The sequence below is a fragment of the Hypanus sabinus genome, chromosome 3 (assembly GCF_030144855.1).
Source record: "Hypanus sabinus isolate sHypSab1 chromosome 3, sHypSab1.hap1, whole genome shotgun sequence".
NCBI lineage: Eukaryota > Metazoa > Chordata > Chondrichthyes > Myliobatiformes > Dasyatidae > Hypanus > Hypanus sabinus.
The window spans coordinates 52,938,914-52,960,914 of NC_082708.1; the positions used below are offsets into that span (position 1 = coordinate 52,938,914).

General features: G+C 36.8%; 1 protein-coding gene across 9 annotated transcripts in view; it reads left to right on the forward strand.

Moving 5' to 3' along the window:
- Positions 1 to 9,763, forward strand: part of LOC132391316 (DCN1-like protein 5) — a 53,176-nt gene extending 43,413 nt beyond the window's left edge. For 8 of the 9 annotated variants that reach the window (XM_059964327.1, XM_059964330.1, XM_059964326.1 and 5 more), the window contains 5 exons: positions 4,655 to 4,746; positions 4,958 to 5,066; positions 5,165 to 5,269; positions 5,404 to 5,506; positions 5,590 to 9,763. In XM_059964327.1, the coding sequence (XP_059820310.1) occupies positions 4,655 to 4,746; positions 4,958 to 5,066; positions 5,165 to 5,269; positions 5,404 to 5,506; positions 5,590 to 5,645 (465 nt within the window). In that variant the 3' untranslated portion in view covers positions 5,646 to 9,763. Of the gene's footprint in view, positions 1 to 1,563; positions 2,637 to 4,654; positions 4,747 to 4,957; positions 5,067 to 5,164; positions 5,270 to 5,403; positions 5,507 to 5,589 lie in introns of those variants that run through there. The other variant, XM_059964334.1, reaches the window with a different exon arrangement.
- The last annotated feature ends 12,238 nt before the right edge of the window (positions 9,764 to 22,001 follow it).

Below are 22,001 nucleotides of genomic sequence, written 5' to 3' on the forward strand. Positions count from 1 at the left end.
TATCGAAGACAATGGTCCAGGTGCAGTTGGATGGGACTAGGCAGATTAATAGTTCGGTATGAACTAGATGGGCCAAAGGGTCTGTTTCTGTGCTGTAGTGTTCTATGACTAACTGTATTTAGAAATTCTTAAAGATGGCGGGGGGGCGTTTGTCAGAGAATCAAGAGGTCAAAGGAATGATCATTAAATATAAGGTTGACAGTAATGGGAGAGGAAAGATTGTGTTGCTTTGATAGTTAATGCTTGATTCATATTCAAAGTCATTGAGACGTCGTTTGAATCCAAGACTCCATTTTGTCACACTCTCAAGTTATAATTTCCTGCTTTGTAGGAAACTACCATTGTAGTTTTGCAATATTTTTCTTCCAGCAATTTGAATGTTATTATAAAATATTTACATTTGTCTTTACATAATGTGACAAAAATTTTAGTACGTAGCTATATATGGTTAAATAAAATGTTTCTTGTGAGTAGCCCTCAGAATTCAGCTATATCTCATGTAATTTGGGATCTGATGACTGTGGTTTTTGGAAACTTAGATCAACAATACACAATTTAAAAATAAGGTAATTCTGAGAGCCAGGTACATAACGTGAGCTTTATTTGCCACTAAGCTTCTAGAATCATGAAATTATAGAATTGCTATGGGAGACAAGGAAGCCATTCAACCATTTAATTGTTTATCAGCTCCTCTTAGAATGATCCTGTTGCTCCTTGTTTCAACACTTTTTCTTCTCCATAACCCTGCAATTTGTTTTTTTTTCAAATCACTTAAATGCTTAACTATCTTGCACCACCCTTGCTATCAGTAAGTACCATTTCATAATTACTTGCTGAATAAAAAGGTTGTTTTCTCTTTACGTACTTTGCCCGCACATCACACCTGTGCCCTCCAGTATTTGTCCTGTCCACGAATGGGTACAGTATCCATATACAGTGGATTCCAGTTAATTGGGCCATCGGTTAATCAGGCAGCAGCTTATTTGGTACAACTCTTAAACAACAAAAACTAGTTGAGGAAATGGTTAGGATTCCTTTGCTTATTTGAGACACCGCCACTTAATTGGGACAGGTGACTCTTGCTGAACAGTTTCTAACTGACGTCAGTCACATGCACTTCATGTGCTGGTAGACACGACACCACGCTAGAGTGAACAGTTTCTTGTGTTCAGAAAACGTTGATCTTTGTCAATGGTGGTTGGCAAGTAATAAAAAGTAAGACAATTCAGAACTGTGTTGCTCACTGTGGTTTCAAGTATTCAGGTTTGGAAATGCCAAAAAAAATTTGCTGGGAATGAAAATGAAATCATTTCACTCAGTTCAAAGTAGGTTTATTATCAAAGTACATATGTCACGATATACAACCTTGAGATTCATTATCTCGCAGGTATCCTCAATAAATCTGTAGGACAATAATAGCCATTATGGAAAGACCACATCAACTAGTGCATTCAACCAGTGTGCCAAAGGCAACTGTGCAGATACGAAAAGAAAGCAATAATAAATATATAATCAAGAGCAGGAGATGAGTCCTTGAAAGAGTCTGTAGGTTGTGGGACTATTTCAATGATGGGGCAAGTGAAGTTATCTCATTTGCTTCTGGAGCCCGAAGGTTGAGGAGTAATAACTGTTCCTGAACCTGATCATGAGTCCTGAGGCTCCCATACTGCGTTCTTGAAGGCAGCAGTGAGAAGAGAGCATGACCTGGGAGGTGGGGGGTCCCTGGTGATGGATGCTGCTTTCCTACAACAGCACTCCACGTGGATGTGCTCTGTGGTGGGGAGGGATTTACCTGTGATGAACGGGGCCATATCCCTACTTTTTTGTCAGACTTTCTGTTCAAGGGCATTGGTGTTTCCATACCGGGCTGTGATGCAGCCTGTCAATATACTCTCCACCATACATCTATAGGAATTTGTGTTTTAGATGTCATGCCAAATCTTCGCAAACTTACAAGGAAGTTGAGGTGCTGCCTTTGTAATTGCACTTGTGTGCTGGGCACCAGGACAGATCCTCTGATAATTGGCTCACGGATCTCTGGTTTCCTCCTACTGAAGTCAATAATTAACTCCTTGTTCTTGCTGACACTGAGTAAGAGGTTGTTGTTATGGCACCACTCAGCCAGATTTTCAATCTCCCTCCTATATGCTGATTTGTCACCACCTTTGATTTGACTAATGACATTGGTGTCATTGGCATACTTGAATTTGGCATTGGAGCGACACAGTCATAAGTGTCAAGCAAGCAGAGCAGGGGACTAAGCACACAGCCTTGTAGTGCACCTGTACTGATGGGAGATTCTGGAGAGATGCAGTTGCGAATCCAGTCTGACTGGGGTCTGCAAGTGAAGCAGTGGAGGATCCAATTGCACGAGGTATTGAGGCCAAGGTCTTGCTAGTTGATTAGTTTTGAAGGGCTGCTGGCAATGAATGCCTGAGGTGTCAACGATAAAGAGCATCCTGATGTATTCATCTTTGCTGTCCAGATGTTCCAGGGTTGAGTGAAGAGCCAATGATTCGGCATCTGCTGTGGAGCTGTTGTGCCAGTTGGCAAATTGGAGTGGATCCAAGTCGCACTTCAGGCAGGAGTTGATATGTTTCATCACCAACCTCTCAAAACACTTAATCAATGTGGATGTAAGTGCTACTGGACAATAGTCATTGATGCAGTTTACAACATTCTTCTTGGGCACCAGTATAATTGAAGCCTATTTGAAGCATTTGTGTACCTTGGACTGCTGAACAGTCCGGCTAGTTGATCAGCACAGGTCTTGTCACTACTTCAAGTTAGGAGCTACGAAGAATTTAAAAGTATCGACAACAATCTTGAATGTTACAATGAAAACGAAGATTTGGAGGATGCAGTCGTCGAAAGCATCATATGAAGGCAGTCCATTATCTGCACTTAGTGGCTGGCTAATTTTGTTCATTTACATTCAATCGAAAGAACATAGCCCATACACTGGATGAACTCCATTGATAACTATTAGGAACTAGTACACAGTTTTATTCTATAGCTCTAACTTGTGCTGTATTTCAGTTAAACAGTTTGCTTTTTTTAAATACCTTTTAAACTATTTCCATGAAACTTCTGCTAATTGAAGTGGCCAATTCATTGGGCTAAACTGTACTAATCTCGATGTGCTCCAGTTAACTAGAATCCACTATATTTAACCTACCCAAACCAGTCATGATGATGATGTGCAAGTCTGTTAAATCTTCTCTTAATCTTCTTTGTTCTCTGAAAAGCCCCACCTTCTCCAGTCCAACCTCATAGGATCGATTAGGGAATTAGGCCATTTGGTCTCCTGCAGCATTTGATCATAGTTGATTTATTTTCCCTCAAATCCCTTTCTTCTCTCTTTGCCCCATAACCTTTTAACACCTTTACTTACTCAATCATAGAACCATCCTAATATATATTTTCTGAAATGTTTCCACCATTTTTACCTTCTTACAGTGGGCTGAACTGGATGCAAAACTCATGGTGCAGCCCAAGCAAGTCTTTGTATTGGACCAACATATTTATGCAGGTTTGCCCAACCAAATTTAAACATCTTGCCTCACCAGAGCACTAATAAAATGGGCCCAAGGGGAAGGAGCTAATTCAAAACTCCAGTAATTTGACACACTTGGGACTGTGGCTTCATACTAACAGATTTTCTAGACAATTGCATTTAACTCCTATTTATACAACATATGTACTTTCAATTTTATTTCCTTATATGTTGCATTGTAGTAGAACAGGCGAGTTTAAAAGGAGTGCAAGAAGTGGGCCAAGTACAAAATCCAGGATTTTTGAACACGGACAAAACTGCTTTATCATAGAAATGGGTCAAGTTTCTACCAGACAACTCCCTAGATGCAATATACACTGCTTCTGCTTACATTGTAAGTGGGTGGTTGGTAACAACTTCCCTGCCTTTCTTAACTCCTCTCTACCCAATAGAAATTCCCAACAATGACATCAACACCAAGCTCCAGAACTACAATTCCAGGCAAGGCTTTCTTGATCTAGCCAAGTGCAATATAATTATCCAAATTTGGGTATGAGTAGAGAGAATGCTGTGGCAGTCTTAGTTTTTCTTTAATCTGCCCATAATTGTCCAACACCTGTCTCTGCAGATGCTCCGAACAATTCTAGTATCCATAAACATTGCAGAGCATATAAGTTGGCTCTAACCACCACGTGTGGCATTCTAGAATACCAGGTGTGTGTTGACTAGCTCTGTAGTGTTTTGGCATCATGTGCCTGGCTGCTGATCTACTTGTTCACATCAAGAGATTATTTGGAAGTCAGTAACAAACTACATAATCAATAGTCAGCAGGCTTCTTCAAAAATGAAAAACTGGGTCAAAAATGGTCTAGTGCCATTGCTATAAGCTGGTGGAAATTGCAAGAATTGCTGCGTACCTGTTAATGATTGTCAAACTACATAAGATAATATTTACTTAGCGCGATGCATTCAAAGGTGCAGCATATACGTGAAAGAGGGACATGTCAGCCAAAATTAACTTGACTCCTCGGCCACATTGGTGGTTGTGGGCTGGTCATAAAGGCTGACCTTGTGGACTAGGGTGGCCCGAAGGTTGCATGTTGTAGACAAGTGATTTAGATGTGATAAAAGTGCACCTAATTTTTTTTTTGTCTGCAGATTATCATGTTAGTATTGGCATGGAAGCTGGAGGCTCAAAACATGGGTTTTTTCACTAAAGAAGAATGGTTAAAAGGAATGACGTCATTACAGTAAGACATCTCAATGATTGTTCTGCAATAAAATTTTAAAGTTATGGCATGATGTTTCATTTGTTTAATTGCTAATCAAATTTATTCTATAAGTTGTACTTATTACCAGTAAACTTGTACATAACAAGTATAAAAAATTTCCAGTTTACTCTTATGGATTTTTGCTTGGGAAATTCTGATTTTCTTTTAATGCAGTATTTGTTTAACCTAGATGTGACTGCACAGAGAGGCTACAGAGCAAATTTGATTATTTGCGTTCACAACTCAATGACCTATCAGCTTTCAAACAAATTTACAGATATGCCTTTGATTTTGCTAGAGTAAGGCAAAAATCATTTATTTCTATTGCAATGAATTTTGAATGATTTCTTCATTTGTTTTGAAAAAATGTCACGAAACCCTCTGTCTGCCCTTTTAGGATAAAGACCAGCGTAGCCTTGATATTGATACAGCTAAGTCTATGTTAGCTCTGCTCCTTGGAAGAACATGGGCTCTGTTCTCTGCCTTCTACCAATTTTTGGAGGTACTTTGTTAATATTTGAATAATTCTCAAATGTTATTGCAAAAAAGTTATAACTACAACCACCAATTTTAACAAGGCAGTATCTGTGGAATTCTTATGAAATGTTTTTCATTATGCATGTGCTCTCTTCACAGCAATCAAAGTACAGAGTTATGAATAAAGATCAGTGGTTCAATGTATTGGAATTCAGCAGAACTGTACTTGCAGATCTTAGCAACTATGATGAAGATGGTGCATGTAAGTTCCTTTCCCTCATATCGGAAAATGCATTTATTCCAATACAGTTATAAACTAAATTATAATTTCAATTTTTTTTTCAGGGCCTGTGCTGCTTGATGAATTTGTTGAATGGCAGAAAGCAAGGCAGTCATCATAACAAATTAGAGGAAAAGAGAAGGACAGGAGAGCAATAATGTTTTGCAATCCAACCAAACTATGTCTTTTAATTATGAAATGGAAAGTATTTGTCAAAAGCCATCTTTTATGCTAGCTACAGACTTTTCAGTGTTACAAGAGGGAAGAAGGTTTCCAAGTTGCATCTATATTAGGCATTTTATTATGTATTCATCAAATATGGCACCTGATGTTAGGATTTTGTCCAGTCTTGATTCTTAATGCTTTTGGCAATATCTGTTTATAACTTCCTAAGTACTTTGAAGCACATTTTAAAAATTATAGGTTTCCATTAAAAACAAATGATTTTTGTGTGTGACTGAGAGATGCAAGGCCTTGAAGTGTATGAATGCGATTTTTCAGTTATTGGAAAGTGTATACTAATGTATTGGAAATTTGCCATTCTGGTACCATACCAAAAACTTACTGAACCTCATCATATTTTATTGTAACTATATAGCATTTTTTCTGTGATATACTATATCATTAGGTACTGGTGCTGTTCTAGGACTGTGAGCTCAGCGTTAATGGTAATGCCAGTAGCACCTCTGCGATGCCATGTAAAAGAGGATTATGTGTGATACAGATGTATGTTTAAACTTTTTTCTTCATTTACATTGTTAAGGTATCCACAGATTTGCCTGTTTTCAAAAGCTTTATTTATTTTATGTCCATTTTTAAGAACAAAATGGAATGTGGTCATATAAATCTGAATTAAGTGGGGGGGGGGGAATTATGTGATTGGAACTGCATATAATAGCCTTCATTATTTCATGAGCATGCATGTGGTTTTGACTACAGTTTTTAGTAACAGCAGATATGTTACCACAGCTCTCAGTTGGCCCACTGAACTAAGTACATTGTGAGACTATACAGTATCAAATATTTGTCTCCAGGATAGAAAGCTGTAAATTAGCTTGAACTAAGTACTCTTATGCTGTTGGTTAGTAAAAGCTTTTGTATGAAGGTGACGCTGTGGGACCTTGAATTTAAAAGAAAATTCTTATGCTCATTAGCATCCAAAATATGAATTGTAATTTTGACAGTGGAATTTTTGTGTATACAAAGTATGATCTAAACACTTAAGATTTGAAACACTGAAGGATAATTGTGGTGAATTATTTTATCTTTTTCCCCTCAGTATTTCATATTTGAGCAGATTCTTATCAATTCTTGAATTTACTTTGTGCAGAAGATATTTGGGCAATTTAATTATTGGAACAGTATGACAATTTCCAAAACACTAAAAGCTACTGATTTACTGTTCTCTCAAAAGCCCACAAAGTTAGAAGCAGAGTGGTGTTTTGGGATGCACTTTACACAGTTCTGTACATCCTAGTGCCAGTTAATATTAAAAGTAGTGTATTTTTGATGTTTTTTAAAAACATTTTAAAATTGTCATGAAGTCTTACAGATTTTTAACAATGATTTAACAGTGCAAAGGGCTCAACACTCAAGATTGCTCAATTCTGAGTACTAATTATTTAATATATTACTCAGTAAATTGGTAAGATCTTGTACTGCCTTCACCCACCCTCTTGCATAAGATGAGCCATTATGCATCCGATTCCTGGAGCAAGAATTCAACCTGTGGTCTATTACACCACACACCAATCATCGTACCCAGTCTCTCTCAGTAACATGAATACAGCTTGTTAGTACAGAATCAGTTACTTGAAAATTTTGCTTTTTAAACTGCTAAATGATTTATTATGAGGTTTGTTTGAAATAATGGGGCTAGTTCTTCCCTGTTGTAAAGTAATTAATTTAATGAAATTTAGTCTCTGTATGTAGTACAGTGGATCTTTAAGCAAACTTTTTTTTCCCAGAAAGAAATCCTTACAGCCGGTAGGATACTTATTCAAAGGTATAAAAAATCTGGTATCAGAACTTCAGTTAATGTTATACAGCTGTTTTCTTAAAGTACAAAGGATGGTTTTAAAATATATTTTGTTTTTAAAAGTTGATTTTTGTGATGTTGCCATATATTTTCACCCTCTGTGGATGTTTTAGATATCACTAGGAACTAGCACATGAATGTCGGCTCTAGAAGTGTCAACAAGCTTCCCATCAGACTAACTGCCAAGCTAAGAAAATGAGTCTTTTGATACAGGCGATTTATTGAATTCTTCAGACTTGAGTGCCGTCAATATGATACCCAAAGTCAGAATTCTTGAGATGCCTTGTAGGGGTTGTCATCTATGTCACTGTAAAGCTTTCTGGCAGGTGGACAAAAGCTATATAGATCTTGGTCTAGATGATGCATTGTAGTGCAAAAATTACACTGTCAGCATTCATCTTTCAAATTACTTTATTATTCATTGAAAATCACCTAAATAAAGTGCCCAACCAATTTCACTTTACAATTCCATTTATAATGACCCTCAAATACAATTTTATGCTTTTACTTAACCTTCAGAATTTCAAACCTTAAATCTTATAATAGAGGGCATCATTACTTCATTTTTCCATTGCATTATTTTGGTTAATCTGGTATGAAATCCATCTTTCTGTGAAACTTTTTTTTAAGTGAGATAATTAATTTAGAAATACCCAATTTAATTGAATCTCATTTGTACCTAACTCCATTAGTTTCAGATATGAGCAAGGCGGGAACACATGAACAGTACAATATTCCTGGTAAAGGGTCTCAGCCTGATATGTCGACTGTTTATTCCCCTCCATAGATGCTGCCTGACCTGCTAAGCTCCTCCAATATTTTATGTATTGCATTGTTCCCTTTTCTGTTTTCCATCAAGTGTATTCAGTTGCCTTTTAAAAGAAAAAACCTAACTCGTGCAATGAGTTCTGGTCTCTATTTAATTGACTTCACTTGAGAAAAGTTAATCATAAAGTGTGAAATGCTTAAGAATACCCATGGAATTTACAGTCAGCTTTTTTTATTTTCTTTTTTTCATAATTTACTGGTCCCCAGACAGATTTCTTAAGTCATAGAACCAATAGTTTTAGATTTAAATTCAGAATTTCAATATAGAATCTAATTTGTGCTCAAAGACCTAAGATAGCAAAATATGCCATGGGTTTAGAGGGGTTATTCTTCCATCTTGTCCATGAAATACCCTAATCTTTGAGAAACTCTATTGCGGTTTTTAGAAAGAATATGAATAGAAATAGATTGAAGAAACTTGCAGGTTGTGTAAATTAATGTACTTAATAGCATTTCATTTAAGGGGAATACTGTAAGTGAAACCTATGGTTCAGTGTACTTTCAATAATTTTAAAATATGCTGCTGAATATATAATTGCATTTTTTCATGTCATTTTCCAACATGTGTATTTTAATCCCTCAATTTTCTCTCTATCTGAAGCAAATAAATATTGAGTGTGACAAAGGGATTACTATGCATGTAAGCTGTGCTAAAAGAATAGAGAATCTAGTATTGTTAACAATTTAACCCAGTTTATGACTTCACAAAATATAAAATGTCAACTTTGCATTATTGGGGCGATCTTACAAAAGGAGCACAACTTTTTTTTTCCCCCTGATTTCACTGTTCCTATTCGGTGGTATCCACTCACTGTTTCCTTTGGATCAGAACTACATTTGTATATTTTTGCATTGCATAATCACAAACCAATTTAAATTGAATGATAAACTTTATAAGGAGGTTCATAATGGAATATAAAATGACTGCATGTTTTCATATTTAAAGATATTGGAGAAAAAGACCTATTGCAATGCAACTTAAAACAGAATTACTGACACGCCAAGGACTGTGAACTCTGGCATTTTAGTTGTATAATAAAAAAAAGGAACAGTGTTTATTTAAGTGTCTTAATTCATGAATGGTGATATTTAAAATCTATTGACCCCGCTGCTTACATAACCATGAAAATCCAGGGTCTTAAGTATTTTGTACAACCAAAGGAAAACAAGATTGTGGATTTTTCACACAATGGAACATAGAAGTGTGTTTTATTGTTAGTATTTTGTACAATGGTTGTGTGTGACCTTGTATTTTTCATTACAGACCTTTTAAACGAAAAGATTCTAACTTGACACTATTTTGATAGTATTTAAAACTGCTTGATCTTGTGTGTTCAGTTTGGATGTGTGTCTATTAGAATAATTGCAGCATCGATCAGATTGTATTACATTTTATTTTTTATCAACTTAACATCTAATGGTTTAGAATACCATATTCATGGTTTGTTTAGGTTGTCATTCTTAATCACACAAAAACCAATGTTTTTCTTGAGCCTGTCGTTTTGGATAGAATCTAGGACAGATTAGTCTTGTATTGACTGTTTCATTTCCCACCTCATCCCTATTAATCTCCTTTCCCCAGCCTCACTGGAAGACAAAGATTAATGGGGTTTTAAAGGCTTCCTTTGACTTTTCAATTTGTAATCACCCATTTTCAATTAAAAATGCCAATTAATCATGAACTCACCATATTGGATTTCATTTCCAGTGTGGTTGAGGATAAAATGTGCAGATTATAGCAAAGAAGGTCAAACATTTTTCATCTATCTTTGAAAGAGGAATCTTAGTAGTTCCATTCCCAACTTTGTTCTCCATAGCTTTTTAAATTTTTTTAATGAAGTGTTTATTCAGAGCACTTATGAAATGGTTTTGATAATGCATCTGCCACTATTTCATAACAACTTGGAATGTGGGGGGGGGGGGGGGGAATGCCTTTATTGCCTCTGATTATTTGCCAATTAGTCTCTGCCTGGATTCCACTGAAAGTAGTGCCTCTCTGCACTTAAAGCCTTAAGATAGAATTTTAAAATAATTTGAACACTGCTAATAAACCTCAGTATAGAGGACAATCCTGCATTCTGTGGTTTTGTTTTAATTTTAAAAGGTTTTTCATGTCAGTTGGAATTCTGGTAAGGCTATAAATTCTGAACACTCTCTGAAAGATGATGACCATGGTACTTTTTTGACTAACCAGTCTGTTAAGGTTTAACGATGGTTAACAGTGTTTTACAGTTTTTGCAGTCTTCAACTTGTTCTGGCACTGCAAATACCTGCTTTCATCTGCCCCAGGTCTCCTTTTTTAAGTTATACCATATACTATTTTATGTGGTCATCTTTTATATAAAAAAAGCTTTGCCTCTCATTTCTTGCATAAAATGTTACCAATTGTCTTTATTCTGTGTCTTACTAAAGTATTACAATCTCACTGTTTAATTCAAATTCAAGTTCTGAAATCCACAGCCAATGAAAATATGTCCTTGATCTATAACAATGAAAACAGTGGTCCTTATGCAGACCCTGGGGAATACCTGTAGAATAAAAAGCAGTTGATCATATTCTCTGTAATTATGCATTTGCTTAGGCTTTAGGGACTGTTGCAAGGGATGTCACAAATCAGAATGCATTAAGGCTCATTCTGCCATTTGAAACACACTCAAAGGGGTTTAGTGCCCTTCCTTTTATGATCTGATTAATACTTCAAATGTATGTGACTTAACATTGATCCTAAAGGTTAGTGACATAATGTCACAGGTGAAAATGCTACATTCAGAACAATTAAAATAAACTTTGCTTGTCAAGGTATCCAATTTTATAAATAAATTAAAACACTGTAAAATTAAATGAGTTAATTTGAAGACAATAAAACAGCCAGCCATGTTTCTGTACCCCACAAGTGCCAGTTATAAAGCTGCTGTATTATTAAGTAATCCAAATGAAGTTTGAAAGTTCTGCACATGTTAACAAAATTCCTTACTTATTGAAAAGTTACACCATTTTTCCTCACATTTTTAACGTGTCAATATTATTAGTAAATGTGCTTCCACTAAGCTGAATGGTTCACATTGCCAGTTTTCTTATGGAATTTCTAATGAGTGCAATTTTTGGATAAGTGTTAGATTTCCCACAGCCTTTCATTACTTACCTATATGGATATGCAATAGAGGCTCAAACTTCCATTTAAGAATAAGCTTGTTTGCCTAACTTACCCAAAATTGATTGTATATCATTGAAGAGAAGTATCTTAGAATCAGTCCTAATGTATGGCTATTCCAGCGGGTAGAATTTCATTCAACTGCCTTCATGTTGATCGGAAATGTATAAACTAATCCCATGAAAACATTTATTTGGGTATGGAGCCTATTGAGGTGGAGAGGTGAAATTAATAGGGATCTTATTTGACTTTAAACTTCTGGATTGTGATAGTATTGGTTTCAAATTCATAACTCTACAAATAGATCAGGTATCACTCAACAATAACTTAGAAATGGAATGACATTGTATTCTGATCAAATTTTTCTACCCTTGTTCATCCTTAAGCTTCATCATTAAAGTGAGCCTTTGAGATGGCAATGAATATCTTTGGTGGCTAATGAATCTTTGAATTTTCTATCCAAGCTGTCAACGTTTGGTTGTGATTCATGAGTATTTATAGACAGTGCCTATAAAAGGTATTTGCCCTCCTTGAATGTTTTCATGTTTTATTGTTTTATAACATTGAATCACAGTGGATTCAATTTGGCATTTTTGACACTGATCAGCAGAAAAAGATTCATGTCAAAGTGAAAACTCTGTGATCATTACAAAGTGATGTAATATAAAACACAAAATAATTGATTGCATATGTATTCACCCCTTTTAATATGATACACTAAATCATCACTGGTGCAGCCAATTGATTTTAGAAGGTACACAATTAGTTAAATGGAGATTCCCCTGTGTGCAGTCAAGGAGTTTCAATTGATTGTAGAAATACACCTGTATATAGAAGGTCCAACTGCTGGTAAGTCAGTATCCTAGTGAAAAGTACACCATGAATACAAAAGCATCTGTGAAAAGGTTATTGAAGAGCACAGGTTAAGAGATCAACATAAACAAAACCACACCTTCCCTACCATGAAGCATGGTGGTGGCTACATCAGGCTGTGGGGATGCTTCTGGACAGCTTGTGAAGGTAGAGTGTAAAATGAATGCAGTTCTGGTCTCCCCACTTGAAGGATGTACTGGCTGTGGAGGCAGTGCAGTGGAGGTTCACCAGGTTGATTCCAGAGATGAAGGGGTTAACCTATGAGGAGAGATTAAGTTTGGAAATCCTCTGGAATTCAGAAGAATGAGTGCTGATCTTGTAGAAATATTCAAAATTTTGAAAGGGATAGATAAGATAGAAGTAGGAAAGTTGTTCCATTGGTAATTGAGACTAGAACTAGGGAACATTGTCTCAAGATTGAGGGGCAAAGGTTTTAGGATGGAGATGAGGGGAAACTTTTTTGCCAGAGAGTGGTGAATCAGTGGATTTCCCTGCCCAGGGAAACAGTTGAGTCTTCTTCACGAAATATATTCAAGATAGGTCCAGATAGATCTTTACATAGTAGGGGAATTAAGGGTTACGGGGAAAAGGCAGGTAGAGGGAGCTGAGTTTATGGACAGATCAGCCATGATCTTATCGAATGGCAGGGCAAGCTCAATGGGCCGGATGGCCTACTCCTGCTCCTATTTCTTATGTTCTTATGCAGTAAAACACTGGGAAATCCTGGAGGAAAATGTGATGCAGTCAGCAAGAGAACTGCAAGTTGGGAGATTTGTCTTCCAGCAAGACAATAATTTCAAGCATAAAACCAAAGCTGCACAGCAATAGCTTAAAAACAACAAAGTTAATGCCCTGGAGTGGCCAAGTCGAGTCCAGGCCTCACTCTAATTGAGAATTTGTGGCTGGTCTTGAAAACAGCTGTTCACTCACAATCCCCATGCAATCTGACAGAGCTTGAGCGGTTTTGTCAAGAAGAATGGGGAAAAATCAATTAGAGATTGTGTATGCAGAGCTCTAATGGAGAGTCTCAGCCCAAAATGTTGACCCTTTATTCCTTTCCATAGATGCTCCCTGACCTGCTGAGTTCCTCTCACATTTAGAATGAAATAGACCCTATAAATATTCCAAAGACCAGACAAATTTTGTGAACACAGTAGATTTCTCTCATTTCCATTAAGTCCATTACCACCAGAAAATCAATAGAAAACAAATAACAGATTTTAACCTGGAACATTGTTAGGGAGTATTCTGGAGTTGTGTGAATATGAGAGAAATTAATTCAGTAACAATGAACCAGTCTTCAGTTTGTTATTGTCAATTGCAAGCAGTAAATTGAAGTTAAAAGCACAGGCTAAGAGATTGTATATGCATATGCAGGCTCGTGCCAACTTTACTGTATACTGCTATAAAAATAAATGTTAAAACAATGTGTTAATTGGCCTGCAATTCAGACAACTATGAGATTAACCAATTTGCACCATTGTAAATAAATTCAGGGAAATTTGCAATTATTTTGTTCAAGCCAATGTATTTGAACATTCAGAGGAGTCTCCCACTGTAGAGATATAATTCAAAGGAAGTATTGTTAATTCCAATTTTTGAAGTACACAATGCCATTGTAACAATTGCAACAGTATTGAATCACCTATTGATCGTAAGGATATAAAAAAGTCATGTACTTTTGAATTTGTAAGACACTACCAAGTGTGTCTCCAGATGAATGCCTGCTTATTGTGACAAATAAAGACACCAGCTTCTATGTTTCTCTGGTGACTTTGATCACAGTCACAACAAATATTATAGAAATGACAGAAGGAATTTATTTTCTGGATGACCAAAATGCAGGCAAAAAGAGAACCCACAGAAATCATGACAGCCTGGCAGTGTGTGAATATCAGTTCAGATCAAATTAGCATATTTAATTAGAAGGTTGACAAAGATAAAGCAACAACAATATTATCTGATAATTGTAAAATTAAATGAAGTCTGTAAATGGCTGCTTAGCACATTGCCCTGTTTGAATCTTGCCTGTAATTTTAAAAAGCATCATTCACTTTTAGCCATGTGCAACAAATGTCAGATTTGACCACAACACAGGAATTTTAAAAATATTCATTTTTGGATTGTTTCTATTGCTGGCCAAACACACTTTTAATGAATGCAATTTGCCAACCGTTTAATATAACTTCATGTCCTGCTCCATCACTTCAGAGTTGGCTTGAAATGCAGCAGTGCAACTGATATAAAGTTAAATTTTCTTCTCTGGAGGTTGTTAATAAACTTTTTGTTCTGTTACAGCAATGGTCAGTTTTATTGGATCAGCAATTCTGGATTGGGTGCTCTGCAGTGAACCAGAATTGGTTAGAGAGCTTAAAGTAAAAGAACCCTTAGAGACAAGTGATCATAATGTAATCAAATTCACCCTGAAATTTGAGAAGGAGAAGCTAAAGTCAGATGTATCAGTATTACCATGGAGTAAAGGGAATTGCAGAGGCATGAGAGAGGATTTGGTCAGAATTGATTGGAAAAGAACACTGGCAGGGATGACAGCAGAGCAGCAATGGCTGGAATTTCTGGAAGCAATTCAGAAGGCACTGGAAATGTATATCCTGAAGAGGAAGAAGTATTCTAATGGCAAGATGACACAACAGTGGCTAATAAGAGATGTCAAAGCCAACATAAAAGCTGAAGGGAGCGTACATAATAGAGCAAAAAGTAGTCACAAGTTAGAGGATTGGGAAGCTTTCGAATACCAACCGAAGGCAACTAAAAACAGTAATTAAGAAGGTAGAGATGGAATACAAAAGTAAGCTAGCCAATAATAATAAAGATGATAACAAAGTTTCTTTAGATACATAAAGTGTAAAAGACAAGCAAAAGTGGATATTGGACCACTGGAAAACAATGCTGGAGAGGTAGTACATTGCAATGGCGGACAAACTGAATAAGTATTTTGAATCAGCCTTCACTGTGGAAGACACAAGCATTATGGTGGGTGTACCAGGTAACAGGGGTCATGAAGTGTGAGAAGTTATCATAACTAGGGAGAAGGCTCTTTGGAAACTGAAAGGCCCAAAAGTAGATAAGTCACCTGGACCAGATGGTGAAGAGATTGTGGAGGTATTGGTAATGATCTTTCAAGAATCACTAGATTCAGGAATGGTTCTGGAAGACTGGAGAATTGCAAATGTCACTCCACTCTTCAAAAAGCGAGAGAAGCAGAAAAAAGGAAATTGTAAGCCAGTTAGTTTGACCTCAGTGGTTGGGAAGATGTTGAACTCAATTATTAAGGATGAGGTTTTGGGGTACTTGGAGGCGCGTTGTAAAATAGGCCACAGTCAGCATGGTTTCCTTGAGGGAAAAACCTGCCCAACAAATCTGTTGAAATTCTTCAAAGAAATAACAAGCAGGATATACAAAGGAGAATTGGTTGACATTGTGTATTTGGATTTTCAGAAAGCCTTTGACAAGGTGCTACACACGAGGCTGCTTAACAAGCCACAATCCCATAGTATTACAGGGAAGATTCTAGCATCGATAAAGCAGTGGCTGACTGGCAGGAGGCAAAGTGTGGGAAAAAAGAGAGCCTTTTCTGGTTGGCTGTCGGTAACTAGTAGTTTTCCACATTACTCTGTGTTTGTACCGATCCTTTTTACATTATATGTTAATGATTTGGATGATGGAATTGACAACTTTGGTGCAAAGTTTACAGGCAATACGAAGGTAAGTGGAGGGGCAGGCAGTTTTGAGGAAGTAAAGAGGCTACAGAAGGACTTAGTCATTACAAGAATAGGCAAAAAAGTGGCAGATGGAATGTAGCACTGGGAAGTGTAGGGTCATGCACTTTGGTAGAAGAAATGAAAGGGTTGACTATTTTCTAAATGGAGAGAAAATACAAAAAAACTGAGATGCAAAGCGACTTGGAGTCCTTGTGCAGGATTCCATAAAGGTTCATTTTGCGGGTTGGGTCTATGGTGAGGAACTCAAATGCAATGTTAACATTAATTTGAAGAGGACTAGAATATAAAAGCATGGATATAATGTTGAGACTTTATAAAGCACTGATGAGGCCTCACTTGGAGTACTGTGAGCAGTTTAGGGCCCCTTATCTTAGAAAGGATGTGCTGAAACTAGAGAGGGTTCAAATGAGATTCAGGAAAATGATTCCAGGTCTGAACAGCTTGTCATATGAAGAGCGTTTGCTGGCTCTGGACCATCAGAAGAATGAGGGGTGACCTCATTGAAACCTATCGAACAGTGAAAGGTCTCAATGGAGTGGATGAGGAAAGAATGTTTCCTATGGTGGGAGAGACTATGACCTGAGGACCAAGCCTCAGAATAGAGGGGCATCCTTTTAGGACAGAGATTAGGAGGAATTTCTTTAGCCAGATAATGGTGAATCTGTGGAATTCTTTGTCACAGGCTGCTGTGGAAGCCAAGGTTGTATGTATATTTAAGGCAGAGTTTGATAGTTTCTTGATTGGTCAGGGCTGGAAGGGATACAGGGAGAAGGCAGGAGATTAGGGCTGAGAGGAAAATTGGATCAGCCATGATGAAATTGCAGAGTAGACTCAATGTGCCAAACAGCCTAATTCTGCTCCTATGTCATATAGTCTTATTGAAGCTTTTTTTTAACTTACAAATATTTTTAGACCAAATTCTAGTTTTGAAATAGCTATGGTGGTAATTGGTAAATTTGGCAAACAAATAGGTTTATTATTTTTACACTTATGGGGGTGCAGTGAAAAACTTTGTTTTGTGTTCTATCCATACAGATAAGCTTAACACATCACAGTATTGAGGTAGTACAAGGGAATACAATAACAGAAGCAGAATAAGATGTCTTGGAGTCATAGAATTTAGGTTTCAGAGTAGGATGATTATAATTCAAGTAAAAAGCAAATCTGTAGACAGCAGCTTGCAACAAGTCACCACGCTCTGGTGCCATCTTGCATCTCACATGTTACTCATGTTTATCAGATTAATATTCCAGTAACAGCACTACACTATCATACCACTGAAGTATATAATAGAGGATTAATCAGAAGAATATTGTATTCTAAGGTAAGGTGAGAATTTTCAAAATAAGAGTTTGTGAAATAGGCTGTCATAATGTTCCTGCTATCTCTTTTAACACATAACTTTGGTTTTAAAGAACATTTCAACATTTGTTTTACAACACTTTTTTTATTTGCCATCTAATGCTTCCTATTGCAGCAAGGGTAGAACAAGTTCTTAAGCAATTAAGTTGCCGTAATATTGTGGTGAAATATAATGTTATTCTGTGGTTCGTGTTTTCAGTACTGGGCAAACTTTATATTTTTATATTCTTAAGATCAAAGGTTTAAAGAGTTGATGAATATTTATTTTGGCTTTATTTTAATCTCTATATGTTATATAACTATAACATTTAGAAACCTGGCATCCTTCAGACTTGAGTTACCTTTATACATCAGATATGTAGTGTATTTCAAGACACTTTTTCATTTGTTATTTTACAGCCCTCTGTCCTTAATATGGATCTTAACAACTTAAAATAAAACTCTCTAATATTCTCTCAGGCAGGAACAACAACAATACTGTAAATGTTTATTGGTGTATTGTTTTTCTGGGAATGCAAGCTGTATTCAGAACATGGTACAGTCGGGATATTTGGCAACATATTTACTGACCAGCTTTTTTCTTTCTACTAAGCGCTTGTGGACGACAGCCTTCTGCATATGTGACCTGTCACTAACTCTTTTAGTTTATCAGAGAAACACATGGGGGAAAGTTCAATAGCATCAGAGAATATGCATTAGAATTATGATATGCAATTCAATAGGGCCATTTAGACTAGTACAGAATAGAAAGCTGATTTGTACCCCACCATGACTGTCCTGTCCACATACTGTCCACACTATTCATGCTTTTCGTCTTTTACCACAGAGTTAAATTTCATGAGCAGGTAGCAACACTGTATAGTAACTGGATCCCTATTGCCTATTGCCTCCAACAGTGGTTTAGGATCTTTACTGGAAGTAACAACAGAACAGGGCAGAGTTTTCCCACATGCTGAAGATGAATAAAAGTCCTCTAATTGCAGAGGTCAGGAAAGCTAATCCGAGGCCAAAGATTAATAGAAAGTCAGTGGAGGGTTAACACATGAATCACTTAAATGCAGCACTGAATAAAGATGCATAAACTCATACAGTGAAGATCCAAGAAGACAACAAACTCAGCAACAGTGACTTTAGTCTCATTCATTGATCCACACAATGAATGTGTAACAACATTCTTCATAAGTCACAAATCCCCACTATACACTCATAGATACCACTGGAGTCACAGAGTAATCAAGCATGAAACAGGCTCTTCAACACAACTCATCAATGTCAACATTGTGCCCACCAAGATGGTCCTATGTTACCTGTGTTTGGTCCATTTCCCTCCAAAGTGCTCCTATCCACCTACTTATCTATATGTCATTTGAATGCTGTTGTCGTACATGCCTCAAATTTTCTGTGGTATCTCATTCCATGTACATGACATACCCTGTGAGAAGAAGTTTCCTCTCAGGTCCCCTTGCAATGTTTCACCTCTCAGCTTAAACCAGTACTTTTTAGATTTTAGTTCCCCTTCCCTGGTAAAAAGATTCGTGTGTTCACCTGATCTACGCCTCTCATGACATTATACACCTCTATAAGATCACTCCTCAATCTCCTAGGTTCCAGGGACTAAAGTCTTAGGCTGCACAACATCTCCCTATAATTCAGGTCCTCAAGCTCTGGTTACATTCTTGTAGATCTAATCAGAAACATAACTAATCCGGGATTCAGTTCCTGTCCAACACTAGATATTCCATCATGGTGGACACTTTACTTCAAAACTAAGGTTGAGAATTTTTAAAGAGAAATAGTAGTTGAGCATTTGAGCATTCCCGAGGACACAAAGAGATATTGGAATTCCGTGCACAGTAAAGGATGATTTAGAGAAGGATCTGCACCTGATGAGTTATTGGTCATGGGACTCACACAATTTGAGCAAGGGGTGAAAACACATCCCGCCGTCTATCTGGAGGGTGAGCATTTTCAAATGTTTAGAGACAATTTAATTTCAATTTCACCATTAAATAACAATGGAAAGCCATCCATTGACATTAGATAATAGAATTTAGATCAGTGTTTTAAATTGTTTTGGTTTTAGTAGTTTTGTCTTTCTCATACTTTCAGTACAGATTAGTTTGTATTAGTTTTTAAATGCCAGCAATATTCAGAAACATTCAGAAGTGTAAAATTAGCATGGCAACCTACTGAGCCATGCCTTGGCAACTTGCAATGATTTTTTTCTCATCAAATTTGTAGTGGGATTTTTTTCTGCACTTCTTTCTCTCTATTATCCCCCTTCCCTCCACATAATGGGATAGCATGAGCAAGTCCTTGCCACTGAATATTCTGGGATGGCTCCAGGAAGGAAGGCACCAAATACGTAAGTGCAGAGATGCATATTGTGAAGCAGTGATTGTGGATAATTTACCATTAACCAGACAACATGGGATGACATAAGGAAATAAAAATCAACATAATCATTTGCTAACAAAACAAACATTTGCCTCAAGTGAATTTTAAAGTGAATTTTATCAGAAATATTGCTGAACACCCAGGAAAATATGGCAAAGAAACAACAGCTGCAGATCGCCTGCAAAGTCCACAGACACAGGTTTAGCAACATAGTGGAAAACATTCTGTGATTACTAGAGTGACTAGTAGGAAATTTTTGGTCAATGGTATTAGAGAAAGATTAGGTTTACCTTTATTTGACACATAAGCATTGACAGGTTCTTTACACCCAATCCCACTTCACACAGTTACCTCTTCCTCATGTCACATTTCAGTTTTACAAGATACAGAAGGTGTAAATGTGCATTTCTTGCTCCTGCACCACGTCCAGTTTCTGTATCCCCTTACAGTCACACCACCACTGTGTCTTTCAGAGTCAAAGTCAGGTTTATTGTCCTAAGCACAAGAATATATATGTACGGGTGGAATGAAAAACTTACTTGTGGCAGCATCACAGGCGCATGGCAACAGAGGCCCAACATTTAACAAGAAAAATGCTAACATATGTTATAAAAAATATACAAGAGCACAATTAGAATAAATAAAATAAATCTATTGTAATGGAAAGTGGTCATGGCTTCGTTGTACTGAGGGGATGACTTTGGGATTTGTGTCAAGAACCCTTATCTAGCCATTTCCTCAATGCTAAATAGAAAGATTACAAAGACAATTCATCAGTCAACCTGATGCTCCCAGATGCCAGCTTGGATACTGGAATTCCAGGCACAGTAAAGATGGTGCAGAGAAGGATCTTCACCTGATGAGTCAATGTTCAGGGAAGGCACACAGCCAGAGTAAGGACTGAAAACACATTTCATGACATCTATCTGGAGGGGAAGATCACAGACGAGTTCTGCTCCACAGAGATAATGAGGCAGCCTTTTGAAGATTTATGGGCTGTCCATGGGGATATTTGGGACACCTGTTGAGCCTCTTTGAAAACTTGCATGAAAAATCAAGAAGTATGAATCAGGTCCTACTTTAAACAATATATCCTACTTCAACATATGTTTCCAAATTCCAGCTTTTCCAGTGTAAAAATAACATCCTTCTAAATTTCATTATTTGTATTTGATAGCCCATGCCCCAATTTCTGAAATGAACACAAGCATTTGAAGATCTGCCCATTCACCTTGCTTTCATGGTATAATGGCAATCCTATGAAGAGATTTGAAATTGCCTCACTCATCAATCTGGACTCTATATCTAATATTTTTATATAACCATTCTCAACTCACTGTTTCTCTTAGAAATTACACTGGATTAATTGGAAGAAGTGCCCTTGGTTTATTGTTTTTTACCTCTTTAAATAAGTTTAGTTTTGAGTAAAGTGACTGTGTTTGATATAATGTACATTGTTTTTTTCTGTGAGGTACCTGTTCACACACCTTTAACACCTTTGCTCTCATTAAATAAATTTATCAAAACTGTTAGCTTTTCTGTTTTCTCAATCAATGCTGCTTGATCTTTGAGTGTTTCCAGCTTATTATTTGGTTTAACTTTTTGAAGATAATACATAAATTATTGAGTAGGGAATTGTAGCATTGTGATTAAATTATGAATGAAATAATCGTGAGATCTGGACTAATGAAGCATGCATGTTCTGAAATGGCTATATCAAAACATGATAAGAATAATTCTGAACAGATCATCTATAGGCAGTGAATTTTGACTTAATCTAATCAATGTTACCAAGTTTTTTTTAAAAAAGCATGCCTGACTTGGAAAAGCTTTATTTGAGGTCTACTCCAGCCACAGTCTGGCAAAGCGGAATTCATAAGTCACCCCTTTTGACCAACATCTAGGATCCAACATCATGGTCTCTAGGTATAGCTTCACTCTGCAGAGCTGGTGGAACAGTGGTATACAGTCATTACTGAATGGCTCTTCAAAAATTTCTCAAAGCCAAAGAAACATGATCATTGCTTGTTGTTCTCCCCCAGATGATGAATTCCTCCATGTTCATCAAAATATGGAAGAAATCCTAAA